We start from the raw sequence: 22,297 nt of genomic DNA on the forward strand, positions 1-22,297 counted from the left end.
AGACAGAGACAGGTCTTCCATTTGTTGGTTCACTCCCCAAATGGCTGCAATGGCTGGAGCTGGGCTGATCTGAAGTCAAGAGCCAGGAGCTTCTTCTGGGTCTCCCATGTGGATGCAGGGGCTCAAGCACTTGGGCCATCTTCCACTGCTTTCCCAGGCCATCAGCAGGGAGCTGGATTGGAAGTGGAGCAGCTGGGACTCAAATGGCGCCCATATGGGATGCTGGCATTTGCAGGTGGCTGCTTACCCCATCATGCCACAGCACCGGCCCCTATATTGTCATTATTATCTGGGTGCCGAAGAATTCTGATGCCATCTGATTCTAGGCTCATTGGAGGTAATGGCAGAAGCCATGGATTACATTGTGTCCCCCCTCCCCCAGTACATGCTGACGCCTTCTGGCCCCCAAGATGACTGTATGTGGAGGTAATGAGGATTAAATGATGTCATGAGGCTGTAGGGCCCTAGGCCAATAGGACCGTGGCCTTGTATGTGAGTACATGGGAAGCAGGTAGCCTTCTGCATGTCAGGAAGACAGTCCTCCCTGCAGACTGTGACAGTGCTGGGACCCGGCACTTCCAGCCTCCAGGACTGTGAGGAAACAGATTTCTGTTGTTTAAGCCACTCTGCCAATGGTCCTGTATTATGGCAGCCTGAGCGGAACGATACAGCAGAGAGAATGCACCAAAGCTTTTTTTTTTTTTTTTTTTTTTTTTTACCAAAGCTCTTGATGACAGTGACAAAACTCAATTTGAGTTGGTTTAAGGAAAGAAGAATAATCCTTCAGGGAATTCTCGGGGGTTTGAACAACCCTAACGGGAGAAGAATGGGTGCTGGGGTAAAACCACCAGCCTCTGCCACGCTGCCTGGGCAGCTCCCCTCGAGGCTGGGGTTGCAGGTGATGCAGGGCTGTGTGTGTGTTGAGGGCAAGAGAAGAGAATTAAGGAAGACTCTGGGGCCATAATCTGTGCTTATATTGATAGCCTGAGGTTCACCACGAGTCATGAGTGCCATCCCCTGGCAGATCTAAACTTTTTAAAAACACTTATTTGTATTTATTTGAAAGGTAGAGTCACAAAGAGAGAAGGAAGAGAGAGATCTTCCATCCACTGGTTCACTCCCCAGATGGCTGCAATGGCCAGCGCTGGGCCAGACTGAAGCCAGGAGCCAGGAACTTCTTCCAGTTGTGCCACATGGGTACAGGGGCCCAAACACTTGCGCCATCTTCTGTTGCTTTCTGGAGCACATTAGGAGGGAGCTGAATTGGAAGCGGAGCAGCTGGGACTCGAACTGGTGCCCATATGCGATGCTGGTGTCACAGGCGGCAGCTTTACTCACTATGTCACAATGCCAGTCCCAGAGCTAAACTTTAAAAAAAAAAAATTTATTTATTTTAATCCACTTGAAAGCGGGGGTGGGGTGGGGAGAGACCCTCCATTTGCTGGTTTATTCCTCAAAAGCTGTAGCAGATAGGGCTGGGCCAGATTGAAGCCAGGAGCCCCAAACACAATCCAGGTCTCCCATTTAGGTGGCAGGGGTCCAAGCACTTGCACCATCACCTTCTCCCTCCAAGGATGCATTAGCAGGAAGCTGGATCAGAGGCGCAGTTGCCAGGACTTGAAGTAGCACGCTTACATGCAGTGTAGGTGTCCCAAGGAGCAGCTTACTCCACTGCACAATGCCCATCCCAAACCTGCACTACAGTGCCTACAGAGAGCTGGAGGACTGAGGTATAGCCTTCAACCTTTCAGTAACCTTACCACTAGAGAGGTTAAGTACGCATCCTCTCCTTGTCTCTGTCAGAAAAAAGCTATCTTCTTGTTAAATATATCTCGGGGGGCAGCATTGTGGCACAGCAGATAAGCTGCCGCTTGTGATGCCAGTATCCCATACTGGAGTGCCTTTGGGCCCCTGCCACCCACATGGGAGACCAGGATGGAGTCCCTGGCTTCTGACTTCAGCCTGGCCCAGCTCTGGCCATTGTAGCCATTTGGATAGTGAGCCAGTGAATGGAAGATCTCTCTCTCTATATATAATTCTGCCTTTCAAATAAATAAATACATCTTTTAAAAAAAACATATTTCATTTTCTTGTGGGAGGAAGGAGTGTGGGCCCTTTTTGTCAGGACTGGAATTGGGCCCATTAAACCTTGTATCAGCATCTACTTTTCCTAGTGTGGATATTGTGCTTAAAGATAAAGGCCATGGAGTTTTGGTATTTTAAACATTTCATAACTTTCTTTCTTTCTTTTTTTTTTTTTTTTTTTGACAGGCAGAGTGGATAGTGAGAGAGAGAGACAGAGAGAAAGGTCTTCCTTTTTTTTGCCGTTGGTTCACCCTCCAATGGCCGCTGCGGCCGGCGCATCGCACTGATCTGAAGCCAGGAGTCAGGTGCTTCTCCTGGTCTCCCAAGCGGGTGCAGGGCCCAAGGACTTGGGCCATCCTCCACTGCCTTCCCGGGCCATAGCAGAGAGTTGGCCTGGAAGAGGGGCAACCGGGATAGAATCCGGCGCCCCGACCGGGACTAGAACCAGGTGTGCCAGTGCCGCAAGGTGGAGGATTAGCCTGTTGAGCCACGGCGCCAGCCCTCATAACTTTCTAATATTCTGTCTCAAGCGTATTATTCAAGCAGTGCCTGAGCTCCTGCAGCATTGTTTGGTGGTGCTTTACAGAGGCCCCCTCGACAGGGCCTCCCCCTGGTCCTCCTCCTCCCTCGCTGGCCGCTTCTTGCCGGCCTCTGCTTACTCTGCCAGTCATTTCAGTAACATCTGTCTGCAGAGCCCTGCCTTGGGCCACTGGCCTCCTGGCTCATCTCCGTCATTCCTTTGCCTTTGGTCACCAACTGATGACTTTTCCTGGGCTTCATCCCCACACACGCTCCAGTCTGCTGGCCTTGGCTCCTTAGTAGATGCCTCGGTATTCAACGTGGCTAAGATTGAACTCGTCATCGTCAGTCGTTCACCCCTCCCATGACTGTAGAAGCTGTTTCTTCTTCTGGGTTCTACCCGGTCTTAGAAGCCTGGCTTCTCTTCCCTGTCTTCATACCCTACAACTCAAACAAACAGCATATCAAAACTCTGACTCCTAATTCACCTTACATCCCTATCTCCATCCCTACTGTCAACACCTTACACTCAGCTGCCATCTCTCTTCTCCAGGGTTATTACAAAGTTCTTATTTCTGTTCTTGCCATCCCCCCACCCCCCACCCCCCACCAAAGTCATTTCGTGTTGCAGCTAGAATGATTATTCTAGGACAAAGGAGTTTAACAAACAAGTCACTTAGTCATTTGCTGTGCACCCACTGTGTGTTACGTTATGGCTTGAGGACACAAAGATGAGTGATATTCTGTTTGGCCTCACTTCTTGCTCTGTCTTCCAGCCAGTTTGCACTTCTTTCAGTCTTCGGATTATACTTTCTTCCTCTCGTGTTCAGGCTTTCACATTTGTTGCTTCTGCTTGAAATGCTTGCGGCTTGCCTAACTGCTTCCTTCCCGATCTGGTCTTAGTTTTGATATAATTTCTCCAAATTGTATTTCTAATCATTTATTTCTGGATTGGGTATCACCTTTATCCCCTCACCCTCAATGTTGGCTGAATATATATGTGGTATTTTAATAATTCCTAGTCACAGAACTTTAAAAATACCAGTTTTATTGAAATATAATTCATATACCATAAAATTCACCCTTCTCAAGCATACTATCTAAAAGTTTCTTGTATATTCACAAGGTTTTCCTGACCATCACTACTATCTGATTCCTGAACATTCTGTCACCACAGAGAGAAAGTCACTAACCATTAGCAGCCTCCATGTCCCTGGGAACCCACTGATGGACTTTGTTAGACAGTGGTTGTTCTGAACATCTCATATATGTGAAACCATACACTATGTAGCCTTTTTTGTGTCTAGCCACTTTCCCTGAGCAAAATATTTTAAAAGTTCATCTTGGTGTGAGAATTTGGCACAGTGGTTAAGATGCCACTTGGGGAACTGGTGTTGTGGTGCAGTGAGTTGTCATTTGTGACACCAGCATCCCACATCAGAGAGCACTAGTTTGAGTCTTGGCTGCTCTGCTTCTAATCCAGCTCCCTGCTAATGTACCTGGGATGGGAGCATAAGATGGCCCAAGTACTTAGACCCCTGCCACCCATGTGGCAGACCAGGATAGAGTTCTTGGCTCCTGGCTCAGCTCACCAATTACAACCATTAGGGAGAGAGAACCAGAAGATGGAAAATCTCTGTCACTCTGCCTTCCAAAAATAAATCTCTAAAAAAAATTAAAAAAAAAAAAAGAAAGAAAAAAGATGTTATTTAGGATGCCCGAGTTCAAGTTCCTGCCCTGCTTCTGATATTCTTCCTACTAAGGCAGCAGGTGATGGCTCAACTATTGGATCCTCAAGACCCAGACTGATGACTGGATTCCTGGCTTTGGCCTAGCTCAGCCCTGGCTATTGTGGACATTTAGGCAGTGAACCAGCAGACAGAAGTTCAATCTCTCTCTCTGCCTTTCAAATAGATAAAAACAATTAATTAAAAACCTGTCTTCTGGGACCCACGCTGTGGCCTAGCATGCTAGCATTCCATAAGGGCATCATTTCAAGTCCTGGGTACTCCATTTCTCATCCAGCTCCCTGTTAATGAACTGGGAAAAGCAGCGGAAGATGGCCTAAGTATGTAAGATGGCCCCTACTACCCATGTGGAAGACCTGGAAGAAGCTCTTGGCTTTGGCCTGGCACAGTCTTAGCCACTGCAGCTATCTGGGTAGTAAACTAGCAGATAGAAGATCTCTCTCTCTCTCTCCTTCTCTTTCTGTAACTCTGACTTTCAAATAAACACATTTTCAAAAGTCTTTAAAAAACCCAGAAAATCCCCCTCATTTATGTTGTAGCATGTATCAGTACTACATTCCTTTCAATGAACATATAAGGTTCAAGGGCATGTTGCCTGCATTGGCTCAGTTCTACCGAGGGGTTCTGGCTGCCTTGCACAGTGGCACGTGGCAATGGCAGGAGCACGATGTATGGGAGGCAGCAATCACATCACCGGACAGGAGGCAAGAAGATGCTGGGTGGGGCCACAATCTGCTTGTGAGAACTAACCAGCGTCCCATGAGAAATGCCTTAACCTCTTTTCAGGGCCCATTCCAGTTGACCTAAGGGTCACCCACTAGTCCCAACTGCAGAGGTCCACATCATCTCTCAACATCACCCTGGGTATCAAGCCTCAAACTAATTAACCTTTGGGGGCTATTCAAACTATATCTGAACTGTCACAGTGTAGACATGCCACCCTTTAGCCATTCATCAATTGATGGATTATGGGGTTGTTTCTGCTTTCTATTATGGATAATGCTGTACTGAATATTCATGTATGAATGTTTGCATAGATACACATTCATTTCTCATGGATATGTGCTTTGGAGTGGAATTGCTGGCTCACTTGGTAATTACATGTTTAACTTTAAGAAATCGGGAGACAGAGAGAAAGAGCCCCAATCCACTGGTTCACTCCCAAATGCCCTCTTTGGCCCACTGAGGTCTTCCGTGTGGGTGGCAGGACCTTCATCACTTCTGCCTCTCAGGGTCCACACCAACAGGACGCTGGAGAGAGCAGCTAGAGCTGGGCACCAAACCTGGGCGCTCTGATATAAGATGTGGACATCTTAACCACGAGGCTAAATGCCTGCCCCTATCTTTAACTTTTTGAGGATCTGTCACACTGTTTTCCCATATGGCTGTACCTTACACAATATCATTAGTAGTACGTGAGAGTTCTAATTTTCCCAATTTCTTGCCAACACTTATCTATTTTTTAAAATGTTGGCTATCTTAGGAGATTCGAAGTAGTATCCCACCATAGTTTTAATTAGTACTTTGCTGACAACAAAGGGCATTGATCATCTTTCCACATGTATTTGTACAAATGTCAGTTTGCAGAAATGTCTATTGAAATCCTTTGCTCATTTAAAAAAAAACAAACAAGCCAGCCCCCCCCCCCCCCCCCCCCCGCACTGTTGAGTTAAACTACTTACATATTCTGGATACTATTCCTTTATCATACAATGAAGAGTGTGATTGAGGCAAAGGTGGTGTGGGGATTAGAACATGATCGGAGACTCTCTTGGGCTTGATTTTTCAGACTGTTCCAGGAGAGCTTATCTTGCAACATTTTGCTCAGAGAGGGGCCAGACCATCACAAAGGAGCAGTTAAAGCTGCAAGAGTTGTGAGCTTCTGGGTTTCTGAGGCTCCCAAATTGGAAGTTACTTCGCACCTTGGGAGGCTGTACCCGGTGCCTTTAAGGCCATCACCGTGCCACAAAATGAATATACTGAATTACACTGTAAGTGCTATGGGTATTGTTTGGATTATTATGAGAAAAAAGAAAAGTCAGGAGGTTCGTGAATGCTCAAAGGTGGCAAAAAAGATGTTTGCCCGAAGGCTAAGCTCTACCATACGATACAGAGAGAAGAGAAATATTGAACTAAAAAGTGATTAGAAGACTCCCAGTGGAGCAGTACCTGCCCGTCCGCTGGACAGAGAGGGACAGTCCCAAGCCAACGTACTCTCCAGCAGGATTAAGCAAAAAAGAGAAAGCAGGAAAATGGAACTCCCTCTGCCTCAAGTTTGTGTCCAGGGAGAAACAGAAATATTAAAAGTTTTTTTTTTTTAGCCGGTGCCGTGGCTCAACAGGCTAATCCTCCGTCTTGCGGCGCCGGCACACCGGGTTCTAGTCCCGGTCGGGCGCTGGATTTTGTCCCGGTTGCCCCTCTTCCAGGCCAGCTCTCTGCTGTGGCCAGGGAGTGCAGTGGAGGATGGCCCAAGTGCTTGGGCCCTGCACCCGCATGGGAGACCAGGAGAAGCACCTGGCTCCTGGCTTCAGATCAGCGCGGTGCGCCGGCCGCAGCGCGCAGGCCGCGGCGGCCATTGGAGGGTGAACCAACGGCAAAGGAAGACCTTTCTCTCTGTCTCTCCCTCTCTCACCGTCCACTCTGCCTGTCAAAAATTAAAAAAAAAAAAGTTTTTTTTTTTTTTTTTGAACAGGAAAGGGAAAAAAAGAAGGCCTGGAAAGGGGTGGTTACTAAAGTCTGCTTTTTGGAGATGGATTTACAAGAAAATCACCTAAATATGAAAACTTCATTAGGCTGAGGGGTTTACATTCCATGGAGGCCCACGGACATCCAAAAGTGGCAGCCCCCTTTTGCCGGCCAACACTTGGTGTAAGAAAGAATCCACCATCCCCATTATAAATAGCTCTGGGTATTATTGCCAAAGATGCTCATGGAGGTGAGAGTGAGGCACTTGGGCCTTGTGACACAAGGAGCTAAGGTTATTTTGCAGAAATTGGTCCAGGTCACCAGCAGTCCTGAAAATGATGCCTGCACAAACGCAGCCTTATTCTTGGACAGCAGTTTCATATGAGTAACTTACGATCATTATCGAAGACTACAAGTTAGTGGGAAAACTACCAGTACTGTGATGTTTCTGAATACCACCAACCAGCCTTACCCATGTGCAACCAAGAGAACTATTTCTTAAGCCATAAAAGGAAAACATGAAAATGGCCCAGTTTTACAAAAACAACAACAACAACAACAACAAAAAGTTGCAAGAAACTAGGTTGAGCCAGATTTTGAGACCTAAGCTGAACTATCATCAGCATAGAAAATTCTCTGCCTCGGGGAGGAGAGTGCCCCCGTTTTCTGATCATACAATGCATAAAGTATGAAGATGTACGTGGCTCACATTTATGAGCAGGAGGGGGCGTTCTCCCTCTTCTTTTGCTGTATCTCAGGCACGCTAACCCTTGCTATAAAAGTACTGGCCAACAGCTTCTCCCGGAGACAGTTTTCAAAGGGAATTATACCTTTTCACAGCCGCCCTTGCTTGGCACAAGTAAGTGAAGCTTCCCTCCTGCTTGTGGCTGGTGATCTGATGTCACCCCAAGCACACGGACCCCCTGTGCTCACTAACATTACACACGATTTTCAAAGATTTTCTTCCATTTTCAGACAATCATTTCACTTTCTTGACAGTGCCCTTTGATATATGTTTTTTGCTTGGACGTAAATTTTTAGTTTTTGGCTTTTCAGCTCTGTTTTCTCATTTGTTGACGTTGCTGTTGGTGGCATATCTAAGAAACCGTTGCCCAATCCAACATTAGGAAGACTTACTCCTGTTTTCTTCTAAGAGTTGTGTGGTTTTTTTTTTTTTTTTTTTTTTTTTTTTTTTTTTTTTTTTTTTTTTGACAGGCAGAGTGGACAGTGAGAGAGAGAGACAGAGAGAAAGGTCTTCCTTTTGCCGTTGGTTCACCCTCCAATGGCCGCCGCGGTAGGCGTGCTGCGGCCGGCACACCGCGCTGTTCCGATGGCAGGAGCCAGGTGCTTCTCCTGGTCTCCCATGGGGTGCAGGGCCCAAGGACTTGGGCCATCCTCCACTGCACTCCCTGGCCACAGCAGAGAGCTGGCCTGGAAGAGGGGCAATCGGGACAGGATCGGTGCCCCGACCGGGACTAGAACCCGGTGTGCCGGCGCCGCAAGGCAGAGGATTAGCCTATTGAGCCGCGGCGCCGGCCAGTTGTGTGGTTTTAGCTCTTACATTTGGGTTCTACAATCCATGTTTTGGAAAATATGGTACAAGGTAGGAGGTGCTAAGCATTCGTTGGATTGCAGACATTTATAGAACTCTTTATTCTGTATTGAAGTGCTCATCTTTCCTTGCAACCAGACCAAGTGCCATGAGGGCCAGGACTAAGGTGAGCTTTTTTTTTCTTTTTTCTTTTTTTTCATGAATGAATCAGGTAGCTAAAACATCAAGCTTTTTAAATCTGATGTCATATCAACTCTGGGGTGACACTGTTCCATCATGGTGGAGGCAGTTAGACAGTGCTGGCAGTGACAATTCAGAAGCAAACGAACACCCAGGATGGCGGGGTTGTACTCTGCAGTGGGACTGCTCTGGATTCAAATCCTTTAACGACTGTAACCTTGGGCAAGTTAAGTTACGTTCCTCTCATTCTTCAAATTCTCACCCTTTTAACACGAGAACCTTGTAACGTTGTTGGGATTAACTGAGATCTTCGAACGGGCGTTTTACACATGGCAAACATGTGTCTCTTAGTAGCCGCTCCTTATCACTGCAAAGGAATAGCAACAATGTGGGGAAACCCTTTAACTCGCTAACTTTTGTTTCAAATTTCTCCCCAGCACAGCTTCCGATATTGTTTTCTTTCGTGAGCTGAGACTTGTTTAACCACCGATTCTCTGATTTGGGAAGAAAAGCACACACAGAAGGAGCACGCACTGTGAGAAGGATCCTACAGATATATCACATATCCTGGAGTGCAGCGCCTCAGTCTTGAGTGTGAGGACTTCGTGGAGAGGGTAGCGGGTGAATGGAGACGCTAGGCATTCTGGAATGTTTTCAAGGAGGCACACATGTTAGGGCTGCATCACAGCGTGCGTGTCTCTTCCAACAGTCAGAGCTGATCTCCAGCACAGCGGGCAGTCTACGGGTAGCTGAACTGTCTCGCCCTGACCACGGGGGCCAGCCAGCTCTCTCTGGACACGAATGGCGAAGTCCGAAAGGCGGCGAAGTCCTCAGATCCAGGGCCCAGGAACGGAGAGCGGCTCAGGTACGGGCCACACGTCGCTCCTCAGGCGCCGGCCGAATCCGGGAAGCCGGGAGAACTTCTCCCTCAGCGCTTCTCCCCGGCTCCCGGCGCGGCGGGGCCACTTCCGGGAGGGGGCGGGGAGACAAGAGGAGGCGTGTCGGGAAGGAGGCCGTTTGTAGCGCACCAGGCGGAAGTGAGCCCAAGGTGTCGGTGCGGCGCTTCCGGTCCGGGCGAGCGCGGCTTGGGCGCGCTGCGTGGTGTGTGTTTCGTGCTGAGATCGGCTTCTGAGGGCGAGTCAGCAGGCGAAGAGGCGCGCACCGGCGTCCGGACTCCGGAAGTCTGCAGTCGAGTGGAAAGGCCGGGAAAAAAAGGCCTGGAACTTGAATACGACTTAACTGCTGTTTCCGAGGGGGCAACTTCCACAGGGAACCCCTCTGCCCTGGTAACGGCCAAAGAGGAGGAGATGGCGCCAGTCAGGGAGCGGCCGTGGCCGAGACAGTGAGGAAGCGCGAAGGCGGAGCAACCCGGGGAGCCTTGGGCGAAGAATCGGAGCCGTCGCTGCCACCACTGCCGCCAGCACCATGGAAGGGGCAAAGCCGACCTTGCAGCTCGTGTACCAGGCGGTGCAGGCGCTTTACCACGACCCAGACCCCAGCGGCAAGGAGCGCGCCTCGTTTTGGCTTGGGGAGCTGCAGCGTTCGGTGAGGGGCCCGGAGAGGCCGTCCTGTGCCGCGGGGCCGGCTCGGGGTGGGACCTCGGCTCGAGGGGAGAACCTGAGCCCGGCGCTTGGCCTCGTGAGGTCCTCCTCGGGGAGGAGCTGGCGCCGTGGGGTGGGGCTGCGAAGCTGCATCTCTGCCGCCTTTCGGAACCCGGTCGCGAACTGGCCCTCTCCCCGTCCCGTAGAATCCGAGCCGCGGGTCCCGTACTTCTGGCTCGGGGCGAGGATCTAACCCGCTTCAAGTTCTGCGCGCTTTCTAGGCCGTGCCTTTTCCGTTTTGCCTCCCTTAGACAAACCCAACTCCAGTGTTTCTGCCTTCCACTTACGGGCGCCGTAGCGGTCTCCTCTGGGGGCCCAAGTGTGGCGTCTGCCAGGTCCTCCCCAGTCCCAGCCTCACTCGCGGCTCCCTGCTCCTTGCGGGTCTTGCACGACAGTTTGAGTCTTAGTATTCTCGAAACTTCTCGGGTTTCTGTAGCCTTTCCCCCTTTGCTTTCGGGTGCAACATAAAGAAAAGCATACCGACTCTGATCGCAGGCGGTCTTCAGAGTTCTCATTTTGCTTCCTATCCATCTCTAACTTCATTTCCCTTTCAGGTGTGTATGTATAATTGGTTGATTGTCCCACATAAATCTGGACGTGCAGTGAGGTGTTTAGTTTCCACCCGTTAGTCGTGTGTCCCTTGTAGTTCTGCCTTTGACTCAGGTATTGGATGCGTTCCCTGATTTTCACACTCCCCTTTGCTGCACTTTATTTCCGTGTGAGAGCGTACAGGTGGGGCTCCTGCTGACTTAAAGTCTTAAACGTACGATTTACCTTATGAATCGTGAATGCCTTGGACACTAAAGAGGCTTGTACAGATGGACAAAGCACCTTTACTTTTTTTTCTTTGCATTTTATACTCAGCGTATTTTTAATTTGTCCCCTCTCTATTTTTATTTAACTCATAACTGGTGCTTAAAAGTGCTCTGCCCTATTAAAATGAGCCGCTAGGCTCCAAGTGCATAATAAATATTTTAAAATGTGCAACTTTGACTTGAATATTGCACTTGAAAAAAAAGAGTTGGCCCCCACGACCTTGTTTACCTTGTGGGAAGACAAGGGAGTAGACTCACTGACGACTCCGGGAGAAAATCATTCACATATGGTCTCGTTTAGTTAGTTCAGTGATTGGTGAGTCACAGTTCCCCGATCCTTGTATAGTTTCCAAAAATGTAAATGGGAGAAATGATGTACCAACCAAAAGAGACAACTCTTAACTTCTGGAACTTCCTTATTGTTGTTTTCTTTCTTCTTTCCTTCCTTCCTTCCTTCCTTCCTTCCTTCCTTCCTTCCTTCCTTCCTTCCTTCCTTTTTCTTTCTCTTTTCTTTCTTCATTCTTTCTGTTTGAGAGACAGAGTTATAGACAGAGGGAGAGAGAGGTCTTCCATCCACTGGTTTACTCTCCAGATTGCCACAGTGGCTGGAGCTGGGCTGATCCAAAGCCAGGAGCCAGGAGCTTCCTCCAGGTCTCCCACGTGGGTGCAGGGGCCCAAGCACTTGGGCCATCTTCTGCTCTCCCAGGCCAGCAGCAGGTAGCTAGATTGGATGTGGAGCAGCCGGGACTTGAACTGGCGCCCATAGGGGATGCCACCACCACAGGCAGAGGCCCAACCCACTCTGCCACAAAGCTGGTCCTTATTTTTTTCCGTAAAGTCTGTACTCATTCGGTAGAAATGCAATTAAAATTTATTTATTTGAGTGACAGAGATCTTCTGCCTACTGGTTTACTCCTCAAACATTTGCAAAAGCTAAGGCCAGGCCGGTCCTAAGTCAGGAGTCAGGAACCCCGAACAAGTCTCCCATGGGTGGCAGGGAGCCAAGTCCGGGTACTTGGATCATTGTCTGCCTTCTAGGCCCATTAGCAGGAAACTGAATGGGAAGCTGACGTGGGCCTTGATCTCAGACACTCCCACATGGAATATGGGGTGGCTTAAGCGGTGGCTCAACCCACTGCAAGATGCAGTTAAACATTTTTTTCCTTTTATTTATTTGAGAGGCAGAGAGAGCAAGCACGTGTGCGCTCACATCCTCTTGTTCACTCTCCAAATGCCTGTTATGGTCAGGAACCATAAACTGGGAGTTGGAGTGCAATCCAGGTCTGCAGTGTGGGTGGCAGGAAGCCATCACACTGCCTCCCAGGGTCTCCATTAGCAGGAAGCTGGAGTCAGGAGCTGGGGCTGGGAAGTAGACGCAGGCACACTGGTGTCTTAATCTGCTAAGCCGAATGTCTGCTCTGGTTGTGTGTGTTTACATCAGTGCGTGGGTGCTTAGCATGTACTAGTGACTGTGCTGGGTATTGGTATTTGGGGATGAACTAGACAAAAATTCTGCTTACCATATAGGGTAGTTGTGATTTTAAATGAGGTAATATCTACAAAGAGTTTAGAAAAGTTCCTGGAACCTAGGTATGAAGTATATTAGCAGTTATTTAACTGTTCTTCACTTTCCTCTCCTTTCCACTACTCTGTTACAACCATGTATCATCATTATCAGTGCTAACACTCAGGGTCCCAACAACAACAGGTGACATTTTTGACAGGGTAATTCAAGGAGAGTTTATTTTAAAAAGGTACTAATTATATATAGACACACACATAACACATATATGTACGTATATATGTGTATAATTGCATACAAGAAATAGTGTGGTAGCCTGTGGCTAAATTGCTGCTGTTTCTAAGCCAGAAGGGATAGGAGAGTGAGTGGCTACTTGACCTGGGAAGAGAGCATGGCTTTGGCTGTCTTGAGAGGAATGCTGCCTTTAGGGTGAAGGGACAGGCTACCTTGAGGTGACCTTGTAGGAAGGAGGCTTGAGGAATGAATATCCTGAATTTATTCTCTTCTAATCTGCTGGGATTCCCCATTGGCCAAACCAGAGAACAGAGAGACCTATTGGTAACAGATACAGGCCGACCTAGTGCAGCACAGGAGGGTGGAGAAGATGGAGCCCAGTCGCCCAACCTCTGGAGGCAGCGCCTGCATTGAGACGACAGTCCAGCATGTTGACTCCTTTACCGCTTCATTTCTTTTTTCTTTTCTTTTCTTTTTTTTTTACAGGCAGAGTGGACAGTGAGAGAGAGACAGACAGAAAGAAAGGTCTTCCTTTGCCGTTGGTTCACCCTCCAATGGCCGCCACGGCCGGCGCTCTGCAGCTGGCGCACCGCGCCGATCCGAAGGCAGGAGCCAGGTGCTTCTCCTGGTCTCCCATGGGGTGCAGGGCCATCCTCCACTGCACTCCTGGGCCATAGCAGAGAGCTGGCCTGGAAGAGGGGCAACCGGGATAGAATCCGGCACCCCGACCGGGACTAGAACCCGGTGTGTCGGCGCCGCAAGGCAGAGGATTAGCCTGTTGAGCCACAGCGCTGGCCTTACCTCTTCATTTCTTCAACCACCTGGTCACTCAGTTAGACCCTGGGTCTCATCATTACTGAAAAGTCACTAGCCCTCCAGATCACTAATTCAGGCACGCCATTTTCCCATGTATTGGCTCAAGAATCTCTTACCAGTAGTGTAACTATCCTCTTTGTTCAGAAAGTTAATCTGTTTGCCTTCTTGGTAGAAGGAATTCTCCATCTCCCTGCTTGTAGTCTGGCCTTGTTCAAATCTGTTGCATAACTGTTGTCCTGGGATCTTTATTTAACCATGTCCTGGGAAATTCCCTTTACCTGTTTCTTGTCTTAGACTCACGGATTCTTGGATCCCACGATCTTTTTTCTTTATTTGATGAATAATTGAATAGAACACCTTCATGCCTTCTCTCTTTGTGTTGGCCTTTTTTTGTTGAACTGCTTTTATGTTGAGAGTAGTTCTCTAGTCTTCTGCCCGGAGATTATTAACTAGGTTGCCAGTATTCAAAAAAACCAGTTGAGGGAATGAGGCCATGGAAAAGAGAATGCCACTGAGTATGTAGGCTTTAATTTACTGTCTCGTGTTTGGTGTAATACTCCTGGTCTCTGCTGAGTCTGCTGTCCAAGAGTGCAGTCTCCCTGCTTGAATTTTCCAGAGTAAACCTTGAGTCTCTGGTTATGTGGGAGGATAGTAGTCAGCTGCTCAGAGACAGGGAGAAAATCTAGGAGTCCTAACAGTTTTTTATATGGAGTTTGGAATCCTATTTTTAGTTTTTCTTCCACTTTTAGGTCTGCCTTGAGATGAACTGGATGCTTCCAGTCCTTGAGCTAGGGTGGGCTTTGTGGTGAGCAGGTTAACCCACCACTTGGGATGCTGCATCCTGTACCAAAATGCTGGTTCAGGTTCTAGCTACTCCATGTCTGATGTAGCTTCCTGCTAAAGCATCCTGAGAAGCAGTAGATGATGACTCGAATGTTTGGGCCCAGTCGCTCACATGGGAGTTTCTGGCTCCTGGCTTTGGCCTGGCTGTTGCTGGCATTTGGGGAGCATACCAGTGGACTGGAGGAAGATCTCTCTCTGTGTCAGCTGCCCCTACCCACTTCAAGTAGATGAAAATAATAAATAAGTAAAAAAAAATTCTGCGCCTTCCTGGGGTTTTGCCACACCAGTCCGTTTGCCCCCTGACTTTCCCATTCTTATCTGGTTCCCTGTTCCCTCAGGCAGAGTTCAACCTCAGATCTGCTAGGACAGTTAACACATTAGCTTTCCACTCACCATAGTTTTATTGACATTTTATCTATTTGCACTATCTTTGTCCTTGTGGGTTTTGCTTTTTTTTTTTTTTTTTTTTTTGTAATGTTTTTACTCTGCTTTTAGTAGATTTTTGGAAGCGACCTAAGGGCGAACAGATGTGTACAAAATCTCTACATTAGTTTTTTTTTAAATGTTTGATCAGCATGTCATTTTGGGGTACAGTGCAATATTTCTATACATGTATGCAGCATAAACTGGTCAGTCAGGTAATTAGCATTTCCATTTCCTTATCTTTTCTATATGTTTGGAGCCTACGAGCTTTCTCCTGCTTCTTCATAAAGTATCTGTGCTGTGGAATACTAGAATTTACTACTTCTGTCTAACTCTGTTTTGGTATCTGTTAGCTACTCTCCCTCGATCCCCTTCCTCCTACCCTTCCCAAACTCTGGAAATGAATATTCTGTGTTCAGATGGACTTTTTTTAAACTTCTGCAATGAGAACATGTGATACTTGTCTGCGTCTGGCTCATTTCACTTAACATAATCACCTCCAGTTCCATCTATTTTGCTGCAAATGTAAAAATATGAAGCACTTAAAGAGTTTGCAGTCATCCTTGCTATCTTTGTATTGTACCAATTTTTATTGTGTGAATACCCTGCATTGGTTCCTTTTTTTTTTTTTTTAAGATTTATTTATTTATATGAAAGGCAGAGTTACAGAGAGAGGTAGAGAGAGAGAGAGAGGTCTTCCATCTGTTGGTTCACTGCCCAGATGGCTGCAACAGCCAGAGCTGAGACCATCCGAAGCCAGGAGCCAAGAGCCTCTTCTGGGTCTCCCACGCAGGTGCAGGGGCCCAAGGACTTGGGCCATCTTCTACTGCTTTCCCAGGCCATAGCAGAGAGTTGGATCGGAAGTGGAGCAGCCAGGGCTTGAACCGGCACCCATATGGGATGCTGGCACGGCAGGCGGTGGCTTTACCTGCTACGCCACAGTGCTAGCCCCCTACATTAGCTCTTGAGTTTTGTCAAAATCTCTGTCCATTGATTGTCTCTTACCTTTTCTTTATAAGGTCTTTCTATCTTTATATCTCTCCTTATCCAGTTTGGAGTCCAAAGCGTATTATTTTAGTCACTTTAAAATGGACCATTAACTCTCCCCTCTGCATCTTATCTTATTCTCTGGGACCTGGATCCTTTGGCTTATCCCATGGCTTGCCTGCTTCTTCAGACGCCCTCTATTCTGACATTCTGACATTCAGCCAGCTGTAGTGTATCTCCGGTAAACAAATTTAGGGGATAGGAGAGGGGTGCTATCTTTGCCCAATTTTGCTGTTTCTTTGATTTGTCTCTCTCTCTCTTTTTTTTTTTTTTTTTTAAGATTTTATTTATTTGAGAGGTAGAGTTACAGACAGTAAGAGTGAGAGATGGAGAGAAAGGTCTTCCTTCCACTGATTCACTCTCCAAGTGATGTCAATGGCCAGAGCTGCACCAATCTGAAGCCAGGAAGGAACTTCTTCTAGGTCTCCCACGTGGGTTCAGAGGCCCAAGCACCTGGGCTATTTTCCACTGCTGTCCCAGGCCATAGCAGAGAGCTGGATTGGAAGAGGAGCAGCTGGGACTAGACCCAGTGCCCATATGGGATGCCGGCGCTTCAGACCAGGGCTTTAACCCGCTGCACCACAGCACTGGCTCTGATTTGTCTTCTATACTTTACCCTTTCCTAGTGTTGTTTTCTTTTTCTTTTCTTTCTTCTTTTTTTTTTTTTTAAACATTTATTTTATTTATTTGAAAGACATAGTTAGAGAGAGAGGTAGAGACAGAGAGAGAGGTCTTCCATCCACTGGTTCACTCCCCAGATGGCTGCAGCAGCCGGAGCTGTGCCGATCCCAAGCCAGGAGCTTCTTCCGGGTCTCCCACGTGGGTAGAGGGGCCCAAGCACTTGGGCCATCTTTTACTGCTTTCCCAGGCCATAGCAGAGAGCTGGATCGGAAGAGAAGCAGCCGGGACTCGAACCGGTGCCCATATGGGATGCTGGTGCTTCAGGCCAGGGCTTTAACCTGCTGAGCCACAGCGCTGGCCCCATCCCAGTGTTGTTTTCAAATGCAGAAAGTGACCCATCTTTCAAAGCCCAGCCCAAAGTCGACTTTCTTCTTGAAGTCTTAACTGGTTATCAATGAATTTCATTTGTTTCTGCTATTTTTACCATACCCACGGTTAATTGAAAGTAAACTATGAGCCTCCTATGATACTGTTTCAGTGTTTCCAACATTTTTATTTTTATTTATCTTTTAAAAATTTTGTTTACTTGAAACGCAGAGTTAGAGAGAGGGAGAGACACACAGGGGGAGAATCTTCCATCTGCTGGTTCACTTCCCAAATGGACAAGATGGTTGAGGCTCGGCTAGGCTGAATCCAGGAGCTGGGAACCCCATCCAAGTTTCCCACATTGGTGGCATGGGCCATCATCTGGCTTCAGGCCCATTAGCAGGGAACAGGATCAGAAGTGGAGCAGCTGGGACTCAAATCAACACTCCAGTATGGATTGCCTGTGTCATAAATGGCAACTTAACCTGTTGTACCACAAAACCAGCCCTGAGAGAAAATCTTTTGTCTGCTAGTTCACTGTCCAAATGCCTGCAACAGCTGGTACTGGGCCAGGCTGAAGCTCTGAGCCCGGAACTCAACCCAGGTCTCACATGAGCAGTAGGGATTCAAACAGCCACCCATATGGGATGCCAGCGCTGCAGGTGGCGCACCCACGTGCTGTGCCACAGCGCTGGCCCCAAAGTGGCATTTTAAACCAAAAATCTTAGGACAGTAATAAGCAAAGAGATTTTTTTTCATTTGACATTGGTAAGGAACAGAATTTACCTGGTTTACTACAAATCCGATTTTAAAAATGCACATTTTGCACAAATTTTTCCTTCTTTCCCATCCCTACCTTACTAATCTTTAGTCTAGTTTAGTATAGTATATTCCTTTAGTATAGTTCTCATAATCTACTCAGAGTAGACTTGGTATAGAGATATAATTTGGATATGGGTTAGTCCATGCTTTGATTTAGCATTTTTATCATTATCTAATATTTGTATAAAATGGCCATTTTCTGAAGAATTCGTATTAGTTACTAAGCTTTTTCCAGCAAAATTCTTGGAAACCTACAGCTGTGATTTTGTCTTATGTGATTGACAGATGTCCTTGATAATGGCAAAATGTTCCCTCCACAAAAAAAAAATTATTTTGAGACAGATCTTAGAGGAATCCTTATTTGGGAGGTCAGTGTTTTTTTTTTTTTTTTTTTTTTTTTTTAATTTTTTATTTGACAGATAGAGTTAGACAGTGAGAGAGAGACAGAGAAAGGTCTTCCTTCCGTTGGTTCATCCCCTAAATGGCCGCTACGGCCAGCACTGCGCCAATCCGAAGCCAGGAGCCAGGTGCTTCTCCCTGGTCTCCCATGTGGGTTCAGGCGCCCAAGCACTTGGGCCATCCTCCACTGCCTTCCTGGGCCACAGCAGAGAGCCAGACTGGAAGAGGAGCAGCCGGGACTAGAACCCAGTGCCTATATGGGATGCCGGCGCCACAGGCGGAGGATTAACCAAGTGAGCCACGGCACCGGCCCCAGGAGGTTTAACACTGCCTGTGATGCCAGCATCCCACATGAGCTCTGGTTCGAGTCCTGACTGTTCTACTTCTGATCCAGTTCCCTAGTAATGCTCCTGGGAGGTCAGTGGGAGATAGTCAAAGTACTTGGGTCCCTGGCACCCAAATGGGAGAGCTGATGGAGTTCCAGACTCCTGGCTTCACCCTGGCCTATACCCCAGCCATTACAGCCATTTGGGGAGTAAACCCACAGGTGATGATTCTTTCTCTCTCTCTGCCTTCCAAAATAAGGAATCCTTGTCTGATGGCAGGTGTCCTATTCTGGACACTGAACAGCCTCCTTTGTTCATCCCCAATAACTACAGTCAGTAGACAGTGTAGAGAGAGTGAAGAGAAGACCATTTCTTTATAGGGTAAAGAAATATGCTACTCATGGGGCCGGTGCTGTGGTGCAGCGGGTTAAGGCCCTGGCCTGAAACACCAGCATCGCATATGGGCACCGGTTCAAGACCCAGCTGCTCCACTTCCCATCCAGCTCTTTGCTATGGGCTGGGAAAGCAGTAGAAGACGGCCCAAGTCCTTGGGCCCCTGCACCCACGTGGGAGACCTGGAAGAAGCTTCTGGCTCCTGGCTTCCTGGCTTCAGATTTGCGCAGCTCCAGCCATTACAGCCAGTTGGGGAGTGAACCATTGGATGGAAGACTTCTCTCTTTCTCTACCTCTCCTCTCTCTCTCCGTAACTCTGGTTTTCAAATAAATAAGTAAATCTTTAAAAAAAAAGAGAGAGAGAAATATGCTACTCAGTTCTTCTAAGTCCGTATTTTAAAAAAGTTGTAGACTACCTGGTTTACCTCATGTCTATAGGAATTTTCTTTTTCTTAAATAGATCAAACAGATCATTGTTTGTCATTGGATCGTCAGCTTCAAACATCTTTTCTTAGTACTTTTCCCTTTTTGAATTTCTTGATTTGTTGGTCCTAAAATCAAGGGTCTTGGATTTTTCTCCAGCATTTTTAGTTATTGATTTGATTTTTCTGAACATGTAGGCATTTTGTGTGTGTGTGTGTGTGCTTATTAGTTTTCGTCTTCCAGTCAAATTAACCTTAGAACATAACGTGCTTTTGAAAGGAAAGCCTTCTAGAAAATAGAAAATGTTTCTATACTACTTATTCAATCAGTGTAGGAATATTGGATGTCTTGCACTGATAGAAACTGGGAATTTACAGATTAATGATAAAAACCAATGACCTTTCACCAGTTATTTAGTTGTATCATGCAATATGGCAGCCATTAGTCAGGTATGCTCTTTTAAATTAGTGAAAAGTAAATAAAAGTTAAAATCAGTTCCTTATTTTTATTCTTCTCTTTTCAAATATTGAACAGTAGAATATAGAATATTCCATGTGTTTGTAGCATCAGAGCCTGAGGAAGTGAATTTGTGAAGGTTTTTCTGTTGGCTTGGTAATCTGTTATCTGGTGGCATTCCTTCACATTTGGATTAGTTTTGTCTTACCACGCCTTGGACTAGAGTTGATGATTTGGTACAGGATACAAAATAATTAGGGCATTGGGGCCAGTGCTTTGGCATAGCAGGTAAAGCTGCCGCCTGCATTGCTGGAACCCCATATGGGCGCCAGTTGGAGATCTTGCTGTTCTACTTCTGATCCAGCTCTCTGCTATGGCCTGGGAAAGCAGTGGAGGATGGCCCAAGTGCTTGGGCCCCTGCACCTGTGTGAGAGACCAGGAAGAAGCTCCTGGCTCCTGGCTTTGGATCAGCCCAGCTCTGGCCGTTGCGACCATTTGAGGGGTGAACCAGCAGATGGTCTCTCTCTCTCTCTCTCTCTCTGCCTCTGCCTCTCTGTAACTCTGCCTTTCAAATAAGTAAATAAATAAATCTTTAAAAACAATGATTAGGGCATTGCTGTATTTCTAAATTATAGCATATTTTTTCCAAAACTATATTTCTTACAGTATTCTTTGATGTTTATGGGGGAAATGGAAAGTAGATTTTATAGATTTTTTTATTGTGTAAAATAGTCAAAATATAAATTTTATCATTTTAACTGTTTTTTAAAAAAGATTATTTACTTATTTGAGAGGCAGAGTTACGGAGAGAGAGATGGAGAGAGAGATCTTTATCTACTGATTCACTCCCCAAGTGGCTGCAACTGCCTAAGCTGAGCCGATCCAGAGCCAGGAGCCTTTTCTGGGTCTCCCACGTGGATGCAGGGGCCATCTTTCACTGCTCTCCCAGGTGCATTAGCAGAGAGCTGGATTGGAAGAGGAGTAGCCAGGACATGAACCAGAGCGTGTGTGGGATGCTGGCGCTCCAGGTGGAGGCTCAACCCACTAGGCCACAGTACTGGCTCCAGCTTTGTTGAACTTAAAATTTAATTGACAGGGAATTGAAGTCACTTAGGCTACCTGCCCTCGTATCCCTAGTTTGTACCATGGCACTAAATATTACTAGTGTTTATGGCCATACAGATGAAACCCCAGAGAGAAACCTTTTTTTTTTTTTTTTTTTAAGATTTATTTATTTATTTGAAAGAATTACAGAGACATGGAGAGACACACAGAGAGAGATTTTCCATCCACTGATTCACTCCCCAAATGGCCGCAATGACCAGGGCTGGGCCAGGAAGAAGCTAGGAATCCAAGCACTTGGGCCATCTTCGGTCTAAGCGATAATTTTGTTTGGCATGCAGAATCTCTCTCTCTCTCTCTCTTTTTTTTGTAAATAAATACACTGTTCTTTTTGTTTATTTATTTGAGAGGTAGAGTTACGACAGTGAGAGGGAGAGACAGAGAGAAAGGTCTTCCTGCTATCCCAGGCCACAGCAGAGAGATGGATTAGAAGACGAGCAGCTGGGACTCGAACCAGCACCCATATGGGATGTCGACTCTGCAGGCAGAGGATTAACCTATTGCGCCATGGCACTGGCCCCAGAATCTCTTGAAGGATTGAGTTAGGGCCAGCACGTGGCTCACTTGGTTAATCCTCCGCCTGCGGCGCCAGCATCCCATATGGGTGCTGGTTCTAGTCCCGGTTGCTCCTCTTCCAGTCCAGCTCTCTGCTGTGGCTCAGGAGAGCAGTGGAGGATGGCCCAAGTGCTTGGGCCCTGCACCCACATGGGAGACCAGGGAGAAGCACCTGGCTGCTGGCTTCGGATCAGCACAGCACCAGCCATTGGGGCCATTTGGGGAGTGAACCAATGGAAGGAAGACCTTTCTCTCTGTCTCTCTCAGTGTCTATAACTCTACCTGTCAAATAAATTTTTTAAAAAAAGGAAAGGATTGAGTTAATATTTTTCTTAGGGGCCGGAGTTGTGATTTAAGCGGGTAAAGCTGCTGCCTGCAGAGCCAGCATCCCATAAGGGCGCTGGTTTGAGTCCTGGCTGCTCTACTTTTGATCCAGCTCTCTGCTATGGCCTGGGAAAGCAGTAGAAGATGGCCCAAGTCCTTGGGCCCCTACACATGGGTGGGATACCTGGAAGAAGCTCCTGGCTCTTGGCTTCAGATCAGCACAACTCTGGCCATTGCGGCCAATTGGGGAGTGAACCAGCAGATGGAAGACAGTGAGAGGGAGAGAGAAAGGTCTTCCTTCTGTTGGTTCACTCCCCAAATGGCTGCAATGGCCAGAGCTGCACCTATCTGAAGCCAGGAGCCAGGTGCTTCTTTCTGGTCTCCCATGAGGGTGCAGGGGCCCAAGCACTTGGGCCATCT

The 22,297-nt window shown here is 47.3% G+C and overlaps 1 protein-coding gene and 1 pseudogene across 2 annotated transcripts in view; both read left to right on the plus strand.

The window, feature by feature from the left end:
- Nucleotides 1-340: 340 nt before the first annotated feature.
- On the plus strand, nucleotides 341-7,422 carry LOC133762133 (ribosome biogenesis protein NSA2 homolog; annotated as a pseudogene).
- Nucleotides 7,423-9,837: 2,415 nt separating this feature from the next.
- Nucleotides 9,838-22,297, plus strand: part of TNPO3 (transportin 3) — a 106,317-nt gene continuing 93,857 nt past the window's right edge. Inside the window, exon 1 of one of the 2 annotated variants that reach the window (XM_062201994.1) lies at nucleotides 9,838-10,314. In XM_062201994.1, the coding sequence (XP_062057978.1) occupies nucleotides 10,195-10,314 (120 nt within the window). In that variant the 5' untranslated portion in view covers nucleotides 9,838-10,194. The remainder of the gene's footprint in view (nucleotides 10,315-22,297) is intronic. The other variant, XM_062202063.1, reaches the window with a different exon arrangement.

The sequence above is a fragment of the Lepus europaeus genome, chromosome 1 (genome assembly GCF_033115175.1).
Source record: "Lepus europaeus isolate LE1 chromosome 1, mLepTim1.pri, whole genome shotgun sequence".
Taxonomy (NCBI): Eukaryota; Metazoa; Chordata; class Mammalia; order Lagomorpha; family Leporidae; genus Lepus; species Lepus europaeus.